Here is a 16,190-nt window from a genome sequence, read left to right as displayed (position 1 = left end):
CCTTGGATAATGGTAGGGGTCCATGGCATAAAAAAGGTTGGGACTCCTACTTTAAAGTGGCCTATGTTACACAGGAGGGCCAGTGATAGTACCTGTGGTCTCTTGAAGGGAGGTGGTAGCGTTGACCTGGTAGTTTGGTGCAGTAACTCTGTCCTGTCCTCTTTCCAGCCCACAGCTGCATTTGAGATGGTTCGTGTCTGAGCCGGCGAAACGGAGCGGCCTTCCTGGCTGCTCCTGAGAAGCAGCGGTCCGGCAGAAGGGAATGTTGCGGTGGGCGGTGCACCTGGAAGGAGGCCCGCGAAGGGTGAACCATGCAGCAGTGGCCGTTGGACACAAAGTTTACTCCTTCGGGGGTTACTGTTCGGGTGAGGACTATGAGACGCTCCGACAGATCGATGTGCATGTCTTTAATGCAGGTAAGCATCCTGTTTTGTGTGGAGGGACTTCAGCCCACCACTGTCTGGTCTTTGTTTTCTCCCTTATTGTGCCCCCACCCCTCCATTAGCTGGGTGGCGGTCCTGCTGGCTGATCGGTGGGTGATGGCAGTAGTAGAGGAGCACCCTTCATTCAGATGCCATTCAACCAGAAAGAGTGCAAAGATTCATGAGAATGTTGCCAGGACTTGAGGGCCTGAATTATTGGGAGAGGTTGGACAGGCTAGGTATTTATTTTGATAAATGTAGGAGACCATATAAAGGTGTATAAAATCATGAGGGGGATAGATATGATGAATGCACACAGTGTTCTTCCCAGGGAAAGGAAATTAACAACTAGAGGATGAAGGTTAAAGGTGCAATGGGAAAGATTTAAACGAGATCTGAGAGGTAACTTCTTCACAGAGGGCGTGGTCGCTATATGAACTGGTTGCCCAAGGAAGTAGTTGAGGCAGCTGTTTTAACAACATATAAAAGACAGTTGGACAGGTCCATGGATAGAAAATGGTTCGAAGGATGTGTGTCAAATGCTGGGAAATGGAACAAGTTTCAATGGGAATCTTGATTGGCAGGGATGATTTGGGCTGAAGCGCCTTCTCCTTGCTGTACGACTGTGACGAACACTCTGAGATAGCAAGGCTGCCAAAACCCGGCAGCTCAGGCAGGGTGTCCCTATGTGTCTTTGCACTGGAAATTTCAGGAAAGCATGGAGCAGCTGCCATCCCAGGAAAGACAATATTGCTGAGTGCTGCGTGCCCTGACGTATCAGAAAGCAATCGTTAGCCGATGACATCCCTAACATTTCACAATTTTATCTCCCAACTTAAATGGAGCTGTCAGATCAGGTTTAATATCACTGGCATATGTCATGAAGCTTCTTGCTTTGTACATTAATTCATTGCCCATTCAGAAGTCTGATGGCAGAGGGAAAGAAGCTGTTCCTGAAATGTTGAGTGTGTATCTTTAGGCTCCTGTATCTCCTCCTTGATGGTAGCAAGGAGAAGACAGCATGTCCTGGGGGATGGGGACCCTAATGATTGGAGTCACCTTTTTGAGGTATCTCCTTATGAAGGTGTCCTCAGTGCTGGGAAGGATGTGCCCATGATAGAGTTGTCTGAGTTTATAATTTTCTGCAGCTTTTTCCCATCCTGAGCAGTGGCCCTTCCATGCCAGACAGCAATGTAAACAATTAGAATGATCTCCACGCTACATCTGTAGAAATGTGGAATGTCACCCATGACACTCTCAAATCTCAAACTCCTAATGAAATGTAGCCACTGTTGTGCCTTCTGTGCAGTTGCATCATTGTGTTGGGCCAAGGATAGATCCTGACACCCTGAAACTTTAAACTGCTCCCTGTTGCCACTGCAAGTGCCTTGAGGACTGGCATGTATTCCCTCAACTTCCTGTTCCTTGGTGTTACTGACACTGAGTGCAAGGTTATTGTTGCAACACCACTCGACAAGCTCCCGTATGCCTCCCTGTTACCATCTGAAATTCCGCCAACAATAGTTGTGTCATTGGCAAATTTATAGACGGAGCTTGAACTGTGCCTAGCCACGCAGTTGTGGGTGAAGAGAGAGCAGAGCAGTGGGCCAAGCATGCATTGTTGAGGTGCGCTGGTGTTGATTGTCTGCGAGGAGACACTGGCTTGGGCTCCCGGTGAGGAAGTCAAGGATCCAGTTGCAGAGGGAGGTACAGAAGCCCAGGGAGTGGAGCTTGTTGAGCTACAGATAGTGGGCATGCCGCAGTCACAGTGGGGGGGGGGCGGGAGTCCCATTTCAGTGAGCTAATGTGAGAGGGGAAAACTGCTAACAGATTCCTTGATCACATCAACATCTGACACCACTGCTGTTCTTGGGATGCAGAAAGGCTCTGGATAAAGCTGGCTCTGGCCTGCGGTTTATTTGACAGGGGAACTGCCAGCCTACGAATAGGTCCTTCTACACATTACATGTAAAAAAAAATATTTTTAACTTCTCTTTGGGTTCCCTTCTGAACCTCACATTTCTCACTTTAAACCTGTGCCCTCTCATCTGAGACAGTTCCAGTGTAGGAAAATGTAGTTCTCACCCAAGAGATCTACCCTACTAACTCCTCATAATTCTGTACAATTTTGTCAAATACCTCCATGGCTTCCTCTACAAGGAAAGCAAATGCTAGTCTTCCATCAGTAAAATGTTCTATTCCAGGTAATATCTTGGTGAATCTCCTTTGCATCCTCTCCCCAGTTGTATATTCAAAGGTTCACTTATTATCAGAGTTCAACTCTGAAATTCTTCTCCAGATAGCCACAAAGACAAGAAAGCAAAGAATGGCATCACGGTCATCAACCCCAAATCCTCCTGCCCCACACAAGACCATCAACCCCAAATCCCCCTGCCCCACACAAGACCATCAACCCCAAATCCCCCTGCCCCACACAAGACCATCAACCCCAAATCCTCCTGCCCCACACAAGACCATCAACCCCAAATCCCCCTGCCCCACACAAGACCATCAACCCCAAATCCCCCTGCCCCAAACAAGACCATCAACCCCAAATTCCCCTCCTATGCACAAAAAACCCTGAGAAAGATCAGGCAAAAAACACAGAATATTAAAAAAAAATAAAGACTGGGGAAAAAAGTCCATATCCATATCGAAAATGCAGAAAAACCTGAGTAACATCGTCCAGGCACAACAGTGGGCTCTCTCCTGTCTGGTAGCAGAGTGATCCCACCAGTGATCAACAGGCAGTCTCCCTCTCTGACAGTAGAGTGATCCCACCAGTGATCAACAGGCAGTTTCCCCTCTCTGACAGCAGAGTGATCCCACCAGTGATCAACAGGCAGTCTCCCTCTCTGACAGCAGAATGATCCCACCAGTGATCAACAGGCAGTCTCCCTCTCTGGCAGCAGAATGATCCCACCAGTGATCAACAGGCAGTCTCCCTCTCTGGCAGCAGAATGATCCCACCAGTGATCAAAAGGCAGTTTCCCTCTCTGACAGTAGAGTGATCCCACCAGTGATCAAAAGGCAGTCTCCCTCTCTGACAGCAGAGTGATCCCACCAGTGATCAAAAGACAGTTTCCCCTCTCTGACAGCAGAGTGATCCCACCAGTGATCAAAAGACAGTTTCCCCTCTCTGACAGCAGAGTGATCCCACCAGTGATCAAAAGACAGTTTCCCCTCTCTGACAGCAGAGTGATCCCACCAGTGATCAAAAGACAGTTTCCCCTCTCTGACAGCAGAGTGATCCCACCAGTGATCAAAAGACAGTTTCCCCTCTCTGACAGCAGAGTGATCCCACCAGTGATCAAAAGACAGTTTCCCCTCTGTGACAGCAGAATGATCCCACCAGTGATCAAAAGGCAGTTTCCCTCTCTGGTAGCAGAGTGATCCCACCAGTGATCAAAAGACAGTCTCCCTCTCTGACAGCAGAGTGATCCCACCAGTGATCAAAAGGCAGTTTCCCCTCTCTGACAGCAGAATGATCCCCCCAGTGATCAACAGGCAGTTTCCCCTCTCTGACAGCAGAGTGATCCCACCAGTGATCAAAAGGCAGTTTCCCTCTCTGACAGCAGAATGATCCCACCAGTGATCAAAAGGCAGTTTCCCCTCTCTGACAGCAGAGTGATCCCACCAGTGATCAAAAGGCAGTTTCCCTCTCTGACAGCAGAATGATCCCCCCAGTGATCAAAAGGCAGTTTCCCCTCTCTGACAGCAGAATGATCCCCCCAGTGATCAACAGGCAGTTTCCCCTCTCTGACAGCAGAGTGATCCCACCAGTGATCAAAAGGCAGTCTCCCTCTCTGACAGCAGAATGATCCCACCAGTGATCAAAAGGCAGTTTCCCTCTCTGACAGCAGAATGATCCCACCAGTGATCAACAGGCAGTTTCCCTCTCTGACAGCAGAGTGATCCCACCAGTGATCAAAAGACAGTCTCCCTCTCTGACAGCAGAGTGATCCCACCAGTGATCAAAAGACAGTTTCCCCTCTCTGACAGCAGAATGATCCCACCAGTGATCAAAAGACAGTTTCCCCTCTCTGACAGCAGAATGATCCCACCAGTGATCAAAAGACAGTTTCCCCTCTCTGACAGTAGAGTGATCCCACCAGTGATCAAAAGGAAGTTTCCCTCTCTGACAGCAGAGTGATCCCCCCAGTGATCAAAAGACAGTCTCCCTCTCTGACAGCAGAGTGATCCCACCAGTGATCAAAAGACAGTCTCCCTCTCTGACAGCAGAGTGATCCCACCAGTGATCAAAAGACAGTCTCCTTCTCTGACAGCAGAGTGATCCCACCAGTGATCAAAAGGCAGTTTCCCCTCTCTGACAGCAGAATGATCCCACCAGTGATCAAAAGGCAGTTTCCCCTCTCTGACAGCAGAGTGATCCCACCAGTGATCAAAAGGCAGTTTCCCTCTCTGACAGCAGAGTGATCCCACCAGTGATCAAAAGGCAGTTTCCCCTCTCTGACAGCAGAATGATCCCACCAGTGATCAAAAGGCAGTTTCTCTCTGACAGCAGAATGATCCCACCAGTGATCAAAAGGCAGTTTCCCCTCTCTGACAGCAGAGTGATCCCACCAGTGATCAAAAGGCAGTTTCCCCTCTCTGACAGCAGAATGATCCCACCAGTGATCAAAAGGCAGTTTCCCTCTGACAGCAGAATGATCCCACCAGTGATCAAAAGGCAGTTTCCCCTCTCTGACAGCAGAGTGATCCCACCAGTGATCAAAAGGCAGTTTCCCTCTCTGACAGCAGAGTGATCCCACCAGTGATCAAAAGGCAGTTTCCCCTCTCTGACAGCAGAATGATCCCACCAGTGATCAAAAGGCAGTTTCCCCTCTCTGACAGCAGAGTGATCCCACCAGTGATCAAAAGGCAGTTTCCCCTCTCTGACAGCAGAGTGATCCCACTAGTGATCAAAAGGCAGTTTCCCTCTCTGACAGCAGAGTGATCCCACCAGTGATCAAATGGCAGTTTCCCCTCTCTGACAGCAGAGTGATCCCACCAGTGATCAAAAGGCAGTCTCCCTCTCTGACAGCAGAATGATCCCACCAGTGATCAAAAGGCAGTTTCCCTCTCTGACAGCAGAGTGATCCCACCAGTGATCAAAAGGCAGTTTCCCCTCTCTGACAGCAGAATGATCCCACCAGTGATCAAAAGGCAGTTTCCCCTCTCTGACAGCAGAGTGATCCCACCAGTGATCAAAAGGCAGTTTCCCTCTCTGACAGCAGAATGATCCCACCAGTGATCAACAGGCAGTTTCCCCTCTCTGACAGCAGAGTGATCCCACCAGTGATCAAAAGGCAGTTTCCCTCTCTGACAGCAGAGTGATCCCACCAGTGATCAACAGGCAGTTTCCCCTCTCTGACAGCAGACTGATCCCACCAGTGATCAAAAGGCAGTTTCCCTCTCTGACAGCAGAGTGATCCCACCAGTGATCAACAGGCAGTTTCCCCTCTCTGACAGCAGAGTGATCCCACCAGTGATCAAAAGGCAGTTTCCCTCTCTGACAGCAGAATGATCCCACCAGTGATCAAAAGGCAGTTTCCCCTCTCTGGTAGCAGAATGATCCCACCAGTGATCAAAAGGCAGTTTCCCTCTCTGACAGCAGAATGATCCCACCAGTGATCAAAAGGCAGTTTCCCTCTCTGACAGCAGAATGATCCCACCAGTGATCAACAGGCAGTTTCCCTCTCTGACAGCAGAGTGATCCCACCAGTGATCAAAAGGCAGTTTCCCTCTCTGACAGCAGAATGATCCCACCAGTGATCAACAGGCAGTTTCCCTCTCTGACAGCAGAGTGATCCCACCAGTGATCAAAAGGCAGTTTCCCCTCTCTGGTAGCAGAATGATCCCACCAGTGATCAAAAGGCAGTTTCCCTCTCTGACAGCAGAATGATCCCACCAGTGATCAAAAGGCAGTTTCCCTCTCTGACAGCAGAATGATCCCACCAGTGATCAAAAGGCAGTTTCCCTCTCTGACAGCAGAATGATCCCACCAGTGATCAAAAGGCAGTTTCCCTCTCTGACAGCAGAATGATCCCACCAGTGATCAAAAGGCAGTTTCCCCTCTCTGGCAGTAGAGTGATCCCACCAGTGATCAAAAGACAGTCTCCCTCTCTGACAGCAGAATGATCCCACCAGTGATCAAAAGACAGTTTCCCTCTCTGACAGCAGAGTGATCCCACCAGTGATCAAAAGACAGTCTCCCTCTCTGACAGCAGAATGATCCCACCAGTGATCAAAAGACAGTTTCCCTCTCTGACAGCAGAGTGATCCCACCAGTGATCAAAAGACAGTCTCCCTCTCTGACAGCAGAATGATCCCACCAGTGATCAAAAGACAGTTTCCCTCTCTGACAGCAGAGTGATCCCACCAGTGATCAAAAGACAGTTTCCCCTCTCTGACAGCAGAGTGATCCCACCAGTGATCAAAAGACAGTCTCCCTCTCTGACAGCAGAATGATCCCACCAGTGATCAAAAGACAGTTTCCCTCTCTGACAGCAGAGTGATCCCACCAGTGATCAAAAGACAGTCTCCCTCTCTGACAGCACAATGATCCCACCAGTGATCAAAAGACAGTTTCCCTCTCTGACAGCAGAATGATCCCACCAGTGATCAAAAGACAGTCTCCCTCTCTGACAGCAGAATGATCCCACCAGTGATCAACAGGCAGTTTCCCTCTCTGACAGCAGAATGATCCCACCAGTGATCAAAAGGCAGTTTCCCTCTCTGACAGCAGAATGATCCCACCAGTGATCAAAAGGCAGTTTCCCTCTCTGACAGCAGAATGATCCCACCAGTGATCAAAAGGCAGTTTCCCCTCTCTGGTAGCAGAATGATCCCACCAGTGATCAAAAGGCAGTTTCCCTCCCTGGTAGCAGAATGATCCCACCAGTGATCAAAAGGCAGTTTCCCCTCTCTGGTAGCAGAGTGATCCCACCAGTGATCAAAAGGCAGTTTCCCCTCTCTGACAGCAGAATGATCCCACCAGTGATCAAAAGGCAGTTTCCCCTCTCTGGTAGCAGAGTGATCCCACCAGTGATCAAAAGGCAGTTTCCCCTCTCTGGTAGCAGAATGATCCCACCAGTGATCAAAAGGCAGTTTCCCCTCTCTGACAGCAGAGTGATCCCACCAGTGATCAAAAGGCAGTTTCCCCTCTCTGACAGCAGAGTGATCCCACCAGTGATCAAAAGGCAGTTTCCCCTCTCTGACAGCAGAGTGATCCCACCAGTGATCAAAAGGCAGTTTCTCTCTGACAGCAGAATGATCCCACCAGTGATCAAAAGGTAGTTTCCCCTCTCTGACAGCAGAGTGATCCCACCAGTGATCAAAAGGCAGTTTCCCCTCTCTGACAGCAGAATGATCCCACCAGTGATCAAAAGGCAGTTTCCCTCTGACAGCAGAATGATCCCACCAGTGATCAAAAGGCAGTTTCCCCTCTCTGACAGCAGAATGATCCCACCAGTGATCAGCATGCAGTTTCCCCTCTCTGACAGCAGAGTGATCCCACCAGTGATCAAAAGGCAGTTTCCCCTCTCTGACAGCAGAGTGATCCCACCAGTGATCAACAGGCAGTCTCCCTCTCTGGTAGCAGAATGATCCTACCAGTGATCAACAGGCAGTCTCCCTCTCTGACAGCAGAATGATCCCACCAGTGATCAAAAGGCAGTTTCCCCTCTCTGACAGCAGAATGATCCCACCAGTGATCAAAAGGCAGTTTCCCCTCTCTGACAGCAGAGTGATCCCACCAGTGATCAAAAGGCAGTTTCCCCTCTCTGACAGCAGAATGATCCCACCAGTGATCAAAAGGCAGTTTCCCCTCTCTGACAGCAGAGTGATCCCACCAGTGATCAAAAGGCAGTTTCCCCTCTCTGACAGCAGAGTGATCCCACCAGTGATCAAAAGGCAGTTTCCCTCTCTGACAGCAGAGTGATCCCACCAGTGATCAACAGGCAGTTTCCCCTCTCTGACAGCAGAGTGATCCCACCAGTGATCAAAAGGCAGTTTCCCTCTCTGACAGCAGAATGATCCCACCAGTGATCAAAAGGCAGTTTCCCCTCTCTGGTAGCAGAATGATCCCACCAGTGATCAAAAGGCAGTTTCCCTCTCTGACAGCAGAATGATCCCACCAGTGATCAAAAGGCAGTTTCCCTCTCTGACAGCAGAATGATCCCACCAGTGATCAACAGGCAGTTTCCCTCTCTGACAGCAGAGTGATCCCACCAGTGATCAAAAGGCAGTTTCCCTCTCTGACAGCAGAATGATCCCACCAGTGATCAACAGGCAGTTTCCCTCTCTGACAGCAGAGTGATCCCACCAGTGATCAAAAGGCAGTTTCCCCTCTCTGGTAGCAGAATGATCCCACCAGTGATCAAAAGGCAGTTTCCCTCTCTGACAGCAGAATGATCCCACCAGTGATCAAAAGGCAGTTTCCCTCTCTGACAGCAGAATGATCCCACCAGTGATCAAAAGGCAGTTTCCCTCTCTGACAGCAGAATGATCCCACCAGTGATCAAAAGGCAGTTTCCCTCTCTGACAGCAGAATGATCCCACCAGTGATCAAAAGGCAGTTTCCCCTCTCTGGCAGTAGAGTGATCCCACCAGTGATCAAAAGACAGTCTCCCTCTCTGACAGCAGAATGATCCCACCAGTGATCAAAAGACAGTTTCCCTCTCTGACAGCAGAGTGATCCCACCAGTGATCAAAAGACAGTCTCCCTCTCTGACAGCAGAATGATCCCACCAGTGATCAAAAGACAGTTTCCCTCTCTGACAGCAGAGTGATCCCACCAGTGATCAAAAGACAGTCTCCCTCTCTGACAGCAGAATGATCCCACCAGTGATCAAAAGACAGTTTCCCTCTCTGACAGCAGAGTGATCCCACCAGTGATCAAAAGACAGTTTCCCCTCTCTGACAGCAGAGTGATCCCACCAGTGATCAAAAGACAGTCTCCCTCTCTGACAGCAGAATGATCCCACCAGTGATCAAAAGACAGTTTCCCTCTCTGACAGCAGAGTGATCCCACCAGTGATCAAAAGACAGTCTCCCTCTCTGACAGCAGAATGATCCCACCAGTGATCAAAAGACAGTTTCCCTCTCTGACAGCAGAGTGATCCCACCAGTGATCAAAAGACAGTCTCCCTCTCTGACAGCAGAATGATCCCACCAGTGATCAAAAGACAGTTTCCCTCTCTGACAGCAGAGTGATCCCACCAGTGATCAAAAGACAGTTTCCCCTCTCTGACAGCAGAATGATCCCACCAGTGATCAACAGGCAGTTTCCCTCTCTGGTAGCAGAATGATCCCACCAGTGATCAAAAGGCAGTTTCCCTCTCTGACAGCAGAGTGATCCCACCAGTGATCAAAAGGCAGTTTCCCCTCACTGGTAGCAGAATGATCCCACCAGTGATCAAAAGGCAGTTTCCCTCTCTGGTAGCAGAATGATCCCACCAGTGATCAAAAGGCAGTTTCCCCTCTCTGGTAGCAGAGTGATCCCACCAGTGATCAAAAGGCAGTTTCCCCTCTCTGACAGCAGAATGATCCCACCAGTGATCAAAAGGCAGTTTCCCCTCTCTGGTAGCAGAGTGATCCCACCAGTGATCAAAAGGCAGTTTCCCCTCTCTGGTAGCAGAATGATCCCACCAGTGATCAAAAGGCAGTTTCCCCTCTCTGACAGCAGAGTGATCCCACCAGTGATCAAAAGGCAGTTTCCCCTCTCTGACAGCAGAGTGATCCCACCAGTGATCAAAAGGCAGTTTCCCCTCTCTGACAGCAGAGTGATCCCACCAGTGATCAAAAGGCAGTTTCTCTCTGACAGCAGAATGATCCCACCAGTGATCAAAAGGTAGTTTCCCCTCTCTGACAGCAGAGTGATCCCACCAGTGATCAAAAGGCAGTTTCCCCTCTCTGACAGCAGAATGATCCCACCAGTGATCAAAAGGCAGTTTCCCTCTGACAGCAGAATGATCCCACCAGTGATCAAAAGGCAGTTTCCCCTCTCTGACAGCAGAGTGATCCCACCAGTGATCAAAAGGCAGTTTCCCTCTCTGACAGCAGAGTGATCCCACCAGTGATCAAAAGGCAGTTTCCCCTCTCTGACAGCAGAATGATCCCACCAGTGATCAAAAGGCAGTTTCCCCTCTCTGACAGCAGAGTGATCCCACCAGTGATCAAAAGGCAGTTTCCCCTCTCTGACAGCAGAGTGATCCCACCAGTGATCAAAAGGCAGTTTCCCTCTCTGACAGCAGAATGATCCCACCAGCGATCAAAAGGCAGTTTCCCTCTCTGACAGCAGAGTGATCCCACCAGTGATCAAAAGGCAGTTTCCCCTCTCTGACAGCAGAGTGATCCCACCAGTGATCAAAAGGCAGTTTCCCTCTCTGACAGCAGAATGATCCCACCAGTGATCAAAAGGCAGTTTCCCCTCTCTGACAGCAGAATGATCCCACCAGTGATCAAAAGGCAGTTTCCCCTCTCTGACAGCAGAGTGATCCCACCTGTGATCAAAAGGCAGTTTCCCTCTCTGACAGCAGAATGATCCCACCAGTGATCAAAAGGCAGTTTCCCTCTCTGGTAGCAGAATGATCCCACCAGTGAACAAAAGGCAGTTTCCCTCTCTGACAGCAGAGTGATCCCACCAGTGATCAAAAGGCAGTTTCCCCTCTCTGGTAGCAGAATGATCCCACCAGTGATCAAAAGGCAGTTTCCCTCTCTGGTAGCAGAATGATCCCACCAGTGATCAAAAGGCAGTTTCCCCTCTGGTAGCAGAGTGATCCCACCAGTGATCAAAAGGCAGTTTCCCCTCTCTGACAGCAGAATGATCCCACCAGTGATCAAAAGGCAGTTTCCCCTCTCTGGTAGCAGAGTGATCCCACCAGTGATCAAAAGGCAGTTTCCCCTCTCTGGTAGCAGAATGATCCCACCAGTGATCAAAAGGCAGTTTCCCCTCTCTGACAGCAGAGTGATCCCACCAGTGATCAAAAGGCAGTTTCCCCTCTCTGACAGCAGAGTGATCCCACCAGTGATCAAAAGGCAGTTTCCCCTCTCTGACAGCAGAGTGATCCCACCAGTGATCAAAAGGCAGTTTCTCTCTGACAGCAGAATGATCCCACCAGTGATCAAAAGGTAGTTTCCCCTCTCTGACAGCAGAGTGATCCCACCAGTGATCAAAAGGCAGTTTCCCCTCTCTGACAGCAGAATGATCCCACCAGTGATCAAAAGGCAGTTTCCCTCTGACAGCAGAATGATCCCACCAGTGATCAAAAGGCAGTTTCCCCTCTCTGACAGCAGAGTGATCCCACCAGTGATCAAAAGGCAGTTTCCCTCTCTGACAGCAGAGTGATCCCACCAGTGATCAAAAGGCAGTTTCCCCTCTCTGACAGCAGAATGATCCCACCAGTAATCAAAAGGCAGTTTCCCCTCTCTGACAGCAGAGTGATCCCACCAGTGATCAAAAGGCAGTTTCCCCTCTCTGACAGCAGAGTGATCCCACCAGTGATCAAAAGGCAGTTTCCCTCTCTGACAGCAGAATGATCCCACCAGTGATCAAAAGGCAGTTTCCCTCTCTGACAGCAGAGTGATCCCACCAGTGATCAAAAGGCAGTTTCCCCTCTCTGACAGCAGAGTGATCCCACCAGTGATCAAAAGGCAGTTTCCCTCTCTGACAGCAGAATGATCCCACCAGTGATCAAAAGGCAGTTTCCCCTCTCTGACAGCAGAATGATCCCACCAGTGATCAAAAGGCAGTTTCCCCTCTCTGACAGCAGAGTGATCCCACCAGTGATCAAAAGGCAGTTTCCCACTCTGACAGCAGAGTGATCCCACCAGTGATCAAAAGGCAGTTTCCCCTCTCTGACAGCAGAATGATCCCACCAGTGATCAAAAGGCAGTTTCCCTCTCTGACAGCAGAATGATCCCACCAGTGATCAAAAGGCAGTTTCCCTCGCTGACAGCAGAGTGATCCCCCCAGTGATCAAAAGGCAGTCTCCCTCTCTGACAGCAGAATGATCCCACCAGTGATCAAAAGGCAGTTTCCCCTCTCTGACAGCAGAGTGATCCCCCCAGTGATCAAAAGGCAGTTTCCCCTCTCTGACAGCAGAATCATCCCACCAGTGATCAAAAGGCAGTTTCCCCTCTCTGACAGCAGAATGATCCCACCAGTGATCAAAAGGCAGTTTCCCTCTCTGGTAGCAGAATGATCCCACCAGTGATCAAAAGGCAGTTTCCCCTCTCTGACAGTAGAGTGATCCCACCAGTGATCAAAAGGCAGTTTCCCTCTCTGACAGCAGAATGATCCCACCAGTGATCAAAAGGCAGTTTCCCCTCTCTGACAGCAGAATGATCCCACCACTGATCAAAAGGCAGTTTCCCCTCTCTGACAGCAGAGTGATCCCACCAGTGATCAACAGGTAGTTTCCCCTCTCTGACAGCAGAGTGATCCCACCAGTGATCAAAAGACAGTTTACCCTCTCTGACAGTAGAGTGATCCCCCCAGTGATCAGCAGGCAGTTTCCCCTCTCTGACAGCAGAGTGATCCCACCAGTGATCAAAAGGCAGTTTCCCTCTCTGACAGCAGAGTGATCCCACCAGTGATCAAAAGACAGTTTCCCCTCTCTGACAGCAGAATGATCCCACCAGTGATCAAAAGACAGTTTCCCCTCTCTGACAGTAGAGTGATCCCACCAGTGATCAAAAGGCAGTTTCCCTCTCTGACAGCAGAGTGATCCCACCAGTGATCAAAAGACAGTCTCCCTCTCTGACAGCAGAGTGATCCCACCAGTGATCAAAAGGCAGTCTCCCTCTCTGACAGCAGAATGATCCCACCAGTGATCAAAAGGCAGTTTCCCTCTCTGACAGCAGAGTGATCCCACCAGTGATCAAAAGGCAGTCTCCCTCTCTGACAGCAGAATGATCCCACCAGTGATCAAAAGGCAGTTTCCCTCTCTGACAGCAGAGTGATCCCACCAGTGATCAAATGGCAGTTTCCCCTCTCTGACAGCAGAGTATTCCCACCAGTGATCAAAAGGCAGTCTCCCTCTCTGACAGCAGAATGATCCCACCAGTGATCAAAAGGCAGTTTCCCTCTCTGACAGCAGAGTGATCCCACCAGTGATCAAAAGGCAGTTTCCCCTCTCTGGTAGCAGAATGATCCCACCAGTGATCAAAAGGCAGTTTCCCTCTCTGACAGCAGAGTGATCCCACCAGTGATCAAAAGGCAGTTTCCCCTCTCTGACAGCAGAGTGATCCCACCAGTGATCAAAAGGCAGTTTCCCCTCTCTGACAGCAGAATGATCCCACCAGTGATCAACAGGCAGTTTCCCCTCTCTGACAGTAGAATGATCCCACCAGTGATCAAAAGGCAGTTTCCCCTCTCTGACAGCAGAGTGATCCCACCAGTGATCAAAAGGCAGTTTCCCTCTCTGACAGCAGAGTGATCCCACCAGTGATCAAAAGGCAGTCTCCCTCTCTGACAGCAGAATGATCCCACCAGTGATCAAAAGGCAGTTTCCCTCTCTGACAGCAGAGTGATCCCACCAGTGATCAAATGGCAGTTTCCCCTCTCTGACAGCAGAGTGATCCCACCAGTTATCAAAAGGCAGTCTTCCTCTCTGACAGCAGAATGATCCCACCAGTGATCAAAAGGCAGTTTCCCTCTCTGACAGCAGAGTGATCCCACCAGTGATCAAAAGGCAGTTTACCCTCTCTGACAGTAGAGTGATCCCCCCAGTGATCAGCAGGCAGTTTCCCCTCTCTGACAGCAGAGTGATCCCACCAGTGATCAAAAGGCAGTTTCCCTCTCTGACAGCAGAGTGATCCCACCAGTGATCAAAAGACAGTTTCCCCTCTCTGACAGCAGAATGATCCCACCAGTGATCAAAAGACAGTTTCCCCTCTCTGACAGTAGAGTGATCCCACCAGTGATCAAAAGGCAGTTTCCCTCTCTGACAGCAGAGTGATCCCACCAGTGATCAAAAGACAGTCTCCCTCTCTGACAGCAGAGTGATCCCACCAGTGATCAAAAGGCAGTCTCCCTCTCTGACAGCAGAATGATCCCACCAGTGATCAAAAGGCAGTTTCCCTCTCTGACAGCAGAGTGATCCCACCAGTGATCAAAAGGCAGTCTCCCTCTCTGACAGCAGAATGATCCCACCAGTGATCAAAAGGCAGTTTCCCTCTCTGACAGCAGAGTGATCCCACCAGTGATCAAATGGCAGTTTCCCCTCTCTGACAGCAGAGTATTCCCACCAGTGATCAAAAGGCAGTCTCCCTCTCTGACAGCAGAATGATCCCACCAGTGATCAAAAGGCAGTTTCCCTCTGTGACAGCAGAGTGATCCCACCAGTGATCAAAAGGCAGTTTCCCCTCTCTGGTAGCAGAATGATCCCACCAGTGATCAAAAGGCAGTTTCCCTCTCTGACAGCAGAGTGATCCCACCAGTGATCAAAAGGCAGTTTCCCCTCTCTGACAGCAGAGTGATCCCACCAGTGATCAAAAGGCAGTTTCCCCTCTCTGACAGCAGAATGATCCCACCAGTGATCAACAGGCAGTTTCCCCTCTCTGACAGTAGAATGATCCCACCAGTGATCAAAAGGCAGTTTCCCCTCTCTGACAGCAGAGTGATCCCACCAGTGATCAAAAGGCAGTTTCCCTCTCTGACAGCAGAGTGATCCCACCAGTGATCAAAAGACAGTCTCCCTCTCTGACAGCAGAGTGATCCCACCAGTGATCAAAAGGCAGTCTCCCTCTCTGACAGCAGAATGATCCCACCAGTGATCAAAAGGCAGTTTCCCTCTCTGACAGCAGAGTGATCCCACCAGTGATCAAAAGGCAGTCTCCCTCTCTGACAGCAGAATGATCCCACCAGTGATCAAAAGGCAGTTTCCCTCTCTGACAGCAGAGTGATCCCACCAGTGATCAAATGGCAGTTTCCCCTCTCTGACAGCAGAGTATTCCCACCAGTGATCAAAAGGCAGTCTCCCTCTCTGACAGCAGAATGATCCCACCAGTGATCAAAAGGCAGTTTCCCTCTCTGACAGCAGAGTGATCCCACCAGTGATCAAAAGGCAGTTTCCCCTCTCTGGTAGCAGAATGATCCCACCAGTGATCAAAAGGCAGTTTCCCTCTCTGACAGCAGAGTGATCCCACCAGTGATCAAAAGGCAGTTTCCCCTCTCTGACAGCAGAGTGATCCCACCAGTGATCAAAAGGCAGTTTCCCCTCTCTGACAGCAGAATGATCCCACCAGTGATCAACAGGCAGTTTCCCCTCTCTGACAGTAGAATGATCCCACCAGTGATCAAAAGGCAGTTTCCCCTCTCTGACAGCAGAGTGATCCCACCAGTGATCAAAAGTCAGTTTCCCTCTCTGACAGCAGAGTGATCCCACCAGTGATCAAAAGGCAGTCTCCCTCTCTGACAGCAGAATGATCCCACCAGTGATCAAAAGGCAGTTTCCCTCTCTGACAGCAGAGTGATCCCACCAGTGATCAAATGGCAGTTTCCCCTCTCTGACAGCAGAGTGATCCCACCAGTTATCAAAAGGCAGTCTTCCTCTCTGACAGCAGAATGATCCCACCAGTGATCAAAAGGCAGTTTCCCTCTCTGACAGCAGAGTGATCCCACCAGTGATCAAAAGGCAGTTTACCCTCTCTGACAGTAGAGTGATCCCCCCAGTGATCAGCAGGCAGTTTCCCCTCTCTGACAGCAGAGTGATCCCACCAGTGATCAAAAGGCAGTTTCCCTCTCTGACAGCAGAGTGATCC

The 16,190-nt window shown here is 50.1% G+C and overlaps 1 protein-coding gene across 2 annotated transcripts in view; it reads left to right on the top strand.

The window, feature by feature from the left end:
• The window catches only part of klhdc3 (kelch domain containing 3), a 179,236-nt gene that overhangs the window by 23,386 nt on the left and 139,660 nt on the right, over positions 1-16,190 (top strand). For both annotated transcript variants that reach the window (XM_059982551.1, XM_059982552.1), the window contains exon 2: positions 169-416. In XM_059982551.1, the coding sequence (XP_059838534.1) occupies positions 263-416 (154 nt within the window). In that variant the 5' untranslated portion in view covers positions 169-262. The remainder of the gene's footprint in view (positions 1-168; positions 417-16,190) is intronic.

The sequence above is a fragment of the Hypanus sabinus genome, chromosome 10 (assembly GCF_030144855.1).
Source record: "Hypanus sabinus isolate sHypSab1 chromosome 10, sHypSab1.hap1, whole genome shotgun sequence".
Lineage (NCBI taxonomy): Eukaryota > Metazoa > Chordata > Chondrichthyes > Myliobatiformes > Dasyatidae > Hypanus > Hypanus sabinus.
The sequence above is the reverse complement of the archived record's forward strand: the minus strand, read 5'-3'. Positions and strand labels throughout refer to the sequence as shown.